This window comes from Nicotiana tomentosiformis, chromosome 1 (assembly GCF_000390325.3).
Source record: "Nicotiana tomentosiformis chromosome 1, ASM39032v3, whole genome shotgun sequence".
Lineage (NCBI taxonomy): Eukaryota > Viridiplantae > Streptophyta > Magnoliopsida > Solanales > Solanaceae > Nicotiana > Nicotiana tomentosiformis.
In genome coordinates, this window is record NC_090812.1 from 60445552 (window position 1) to 60450405 (window position 4854).

Below are 4854 nucleotides of genomic sequence, written 5' to 3' on the forward strand. Positions count from 1 at the left end.
CGATAACTCTTTAAGGACAATAGATTTTCACGCCTCAATGCCGTTTTGTTTATTATTTTCTAACATAATGTTTTTCAAGACAGAATTGAAAGAGAGCGAGGGAACTGACAGGAATAAGCTTATGCCTAACCTCAGGGTAAGAAAAGATTTCATCACAAATGAACTTACTCGGAGAATGAATCGAATAAGAGCTGAAACATAATACTCCTAGATATAGAAATGTGGTTGCTTTTCAATAATTATATCTAGTGGATTTTGGTGATATATGCCTCTGCTTCATGTATTTAGTACGAACAACCTTTCTGTAATTTGGACCAAATATTCTCCGTATTTTATATGATTATTTGGTCCAAATTACGAAAAAGCAAAAGATAATTAGAGCAGTTAAAGAGATACAACAGAGGGAAAGGGAACTTGTGAAAAGTACAACACATCATGTTACAGGGAACCACATTCATTTTCCAAAAAGAGCACCAAAATAGCTTTGATTTACAGAAACATAAGGGCAAATATTAAGTGATAAAGGTCTAATCTAGGGGCAAAATAGATTTACTAAAAGAACATTTGTTGCAAATCTCCGATTTCCAATATTATTTCGATTTCTATTATCAATATGCTGGTTTTCTTCTTCTTTGATCCCGGTAGGGTCCTTCTTCCTCCTTATCCTTCAAGAAGCCTAGGATGACAAGAAAAACAAAAAAGAAGAATGCCCAATGGCCTCCACCACCCCCACCTGCCCAATGGCCTCCACCCCCACCACCACCCCAACCCTCATCCTCACCCCCACTCCACCACACGCCGCCATCACCATCACGAGGGGGAAACCCAGCCCCACCATCGTCTAGATCAGAAGATTTCTCTTTCCCTGCATTCAGCCCAGACATATCAGCATCAAATGATACTTTGCACAGGATCTTTATACAATATAAGAATGGCTGCTCATTTTTTGGTGGATAAAATTGCTGAAAAATGTGCAGACCGGCATTGTGCATAGCTTTAAGCAACAAAAGAATGACTTTTAATAACACTGCTTTCTAAATCAACACGGCGGGATCAGAGGCGGATCCAGAATTTTTACGCGATGGGGCACATTATTCTGCTCAATCAGTGCCCCATAAATGCTTTTAGTATTCTGCTTTAAATTAACCATTTTCAAGGTAAAATATATATATATATATATATATATATATATATATATATATAGGATTTTGGCCGAAGTTTACGGGGTCCGGTGACCCCTCATCCATACACATGGGTCTGCCTCTGGGCGGGATGCGGTCACCACTAACCATAAGCATAACAGTGAAAACAGCTAACATGTAAAATATGGATTGTATTATTTCCATTCATTTTGTTCCACCAGATTTCCATAAAGAACAGATCTGGGGAGGTTAGTATGTAGGCAGGTTTCGCAAAGAACATTAAAAAAATTACCTGGTGCAACTGTAATGGTTGAATTTTCCTTTGTAAGAGTCTGCATCTGGCCTTTAGTTGCACATCTGGCACTCTGCATTAAATGCAGAATTGAAAGGTTGAACAGGGAATACTAGTGGCAATAAATGTTACTAGAATGATGCGGGAAATGGAAAACCAAACACTAAATGCAAGCAGTAGTAATCGCAGCACCAGCATCAAGAACATCAATATAGATAAATGATGAGGTCCTAATTCCCATTGTTGTTTTTTAGATTAAAAGTTTGGTAGATCATATTTCGAATTGTCTGTAACTAGAAATGCATTACACTACCACTTTCAAGTAACAAACAAGGATATATTTCCACATTTTACCAATTCATATCTATAAACAACGAGTGGCAAATAGAGAGGCTAATCAGCTTGAGTTTAGGCCTTTAGGGTACTTGTTTTAGCGAGTGCAGTCGTTCCCAATATGCTGACTGCAGAATCCTGCTTGGCATGCTGAAGGAGACATAGTCCAATGTGATAACTTATGCCATGAGCAGCGACTTGTACTATCATTCTGAAGCTCTGAAGCTTCTCACAGCAAAAGTCGCACAAAATTAATATATATAGGACATGACAAGTACGACTGACCAACTAGAATCATTAGGGGCATGTAATTAGCTAAACATGGCAATGCTAGCAGTTACACAAACAAACAGTAGTACCCACAGAAATGTTACCAGAGCAGCAACACATATTATTGAAGCGCGCTTTCCTTGAACAGGACATATCAAGTGTCTTCCATAGTTAATAAATTGAGACTGCATGCCAAGCGGCTGGAGGCCAAAAGATACTATTGGCTTGAATTGCTTCAGGCATTCAGCGTCTGCTCTCACTGTGACAACAACATCCAACGATTAATAACATAGATAGCACAAGCTGCAGGATGAGCAGCAAATCTTCAAATGGTTTTGCCAACGATGAATTTTAAAGTATCAAATCTTTTGATGACATCTTTGACAAACCTTAAACATAAATGTTCGATTCAGAAACTAACAGCATCACATCAAGTCAACCAGAAAATCAAAGACGAGATTTTTTATTTTTTAAGTGTTTCTTTTGACAAGTAAACTCAAAGACAAAAGCTTTTGAGTTAGGGCAAAGGATGCATCTTAGACTTCAAAGGAGTTGAACAACACCAAATTCAAGAAAGCTAAGATGATATATCATACACACTTTTACTGATTTGCAGTAAGAAAAAGTATTTCAACATGTTGGTGAGTGCAAATTTATGTTTTCATGGAGAGAAAAAGAGAGTGCTAAAACAGTCAAAAATTATATGCAGAACAGCAACTGCAATATTACAAAAAGATCATTACTTCATGTTACGTTCTGATATAATTCCTAAAGCACTTGTAGCAATGGCTATTCAGATATTCTTACATCTAATGCAGCAAAGGCTCCTCAGTGAGATAACAACAAGAGAAGTTGATGTATACGGAGTAATATATTAATGTTTGACATGATCAAAGGATATGAAAGTTTTCATTGTGTGCTCCTAATTACATGAAAAAGATAGTAACCTGGCATTCCTTTAAATACATGCAGAGGTACTTGTTAAAAGGAATCAGTCAAGGAATATACACAAACATACCTATTGGCAAAGTAGGTGCACTCATAGTGGTACTGGCAGTTAACAACATAACAACATCTCTTTGAAAAAATTCTGAGTCTCCCTGAAATTGAACTCCTACTAGAATCCTGAAATACAAAAGGAAGAGTAGATTGAGTATGCAATCAACAACAATAACAAGAAGTCAACAACTACACATCAATCGCGAATAAGTTGGGAGAGGCTATATGAATCTATTAATCATGTTTCGCCATTTAAGCTCAACTCATGTCATCATCACAACATATAGAATAATGAGTGAAAAACAAGTTTAATATATATAAACTAGTAGAATAATCATTATAGAAAAGCAAGAGGACCAAAAACAAGGTACTAACAAGGGTAAAACCTATTCCCGCCTATATCAATCTTTTTCCTCCGTTGTGCCTTATCTTTAGCTAAGTCTGCATTGATTACAAGAAATTATAGGTCTTTCGACACAACTTCTTTCCATGTGATTTTAGGTCTACCTCGTCCCCTTTTAACACCTTAACTTACCATAATTTCACACCTACGAACCGGTACATTTGGAGGTCAACTCAGGATATGACCAATCCATCTCAAACAACCTTCTCTTATTTTATCCTCAGTGCCCGCTACTTGCACCTTTTGGCGAATGACATTTTAAAATCTTATTAGCATTCACATCTCCGCAACACTCATCTTTTGGATATATTGAACTTAAGCGACCTAACATTCACTACCATATAACAATATCGGCCTCATAACTGTTCTATAGAACTTGTCTTTCACTTTGGTGGGCGTCCTTATATCACATAACTCCCCAGGTAGCACTTCTTCATCTATCATTCCGCTATCTTGAAACCACATTCTCACGTCTTTGCACAAGTACAACGATAGCATGAACCAAATCGCTTATTCCTGCAAATCAAATAACCTTTCTTGCCTCTAGTAGGCAAAACAGGATTACCAACGAAAGGATGTCAATGTCCAATATCAGCTTGACTCTTAGATCAGGTGTCACATGTATTCTGTTCCATATCCAAATATACACCACCCAAGTATTCCTTGACGAGGATCATAATGGATCAGACTCTATTTTCTAATACCTTAACTAATCCAGAAACAAGACAGGGCAATCGGCTAAGATATTTCCAAATTGCTTTTCTTAAATACATATACGATACTATTTATTTTGATAAAAAATTTACAGTTAATTGAAGCTTTGTTTAGGGTGCTTAACTCTGACGTTTTTTTATAGTTAATTCGGTGCTCACCTTCTGACACAGAGAACAGCGGTTGCCAAGTTTCTGAAGCGGCTCGATTAGAATCCCATGTGAAATAAAAATTAGAAGAGAATGATAATAAATAAATAAATAAATAAATTATATATATAAGGAATTTATGATGGCAGAATCACTAAACCTAGAAATCATGAACTTATAACTTAAAAGGTGAGCTTGCTATTACTTCTAATCCCGTTAGTAGGAACACTTATTATAAACTATTTATTTCGTTGTTGAGATGCAAATTATGTGGCCCTACTTATTAGGTCATTGGAGATAAAATCTTTGGGATGAAATTTTGTGGTGTGTTTGGTATGATGGAAAGTACTGCTTCTTCGATCACAGCAACACCAATATGAGCATATGGATTGCTAGCTCCTGTGATTAGAATTAGTGAGCGATAGCCCGTGCTCTGCACGAGCCCAATCTCAAATGAAAAATTTAAACAATTCCAATTAATTAATAATTTTATTATGAAATAAATATGATTTTCAGTCACAAATTTTCAGTATTGAAGTCAAGTTCATGTCGAAA

The 4854-nt window shown here is 36.5% G+C and overlaps 1 protein-coding gene across 1 annotated transcript; it reads right to left on the reverse strand.

Annotated features, from left to right (window-relative positions):
• Positions 1-438: 438 nt before the first annotated feature.
• LOC104104215 (uncharacterized) lies at positions 439-4629 on the reverse strand. Its single transcript, XM_018773446.2, has 5 exons — positions 4312-4629; positions 3056-3162; positions 2142-2296; positions 1435-1507; positions 439-865 (listed from the first exon to the last, which is right to left on the reverse strand). The coding sequence occupies exons 2-5, from the start codon at positions 3102-3104 to the stop codon at positions 609-611; spliced, it is 534 nt and encodes a 177-aa protein (XP_018628962.1). The 5' UTR covers positions 3105-3162; positions 4312-4629; the 3' UTR covers positions 439-608.
• Between the last annotated feature and the right edge of the window lie 225 nt (positions 4630-4854).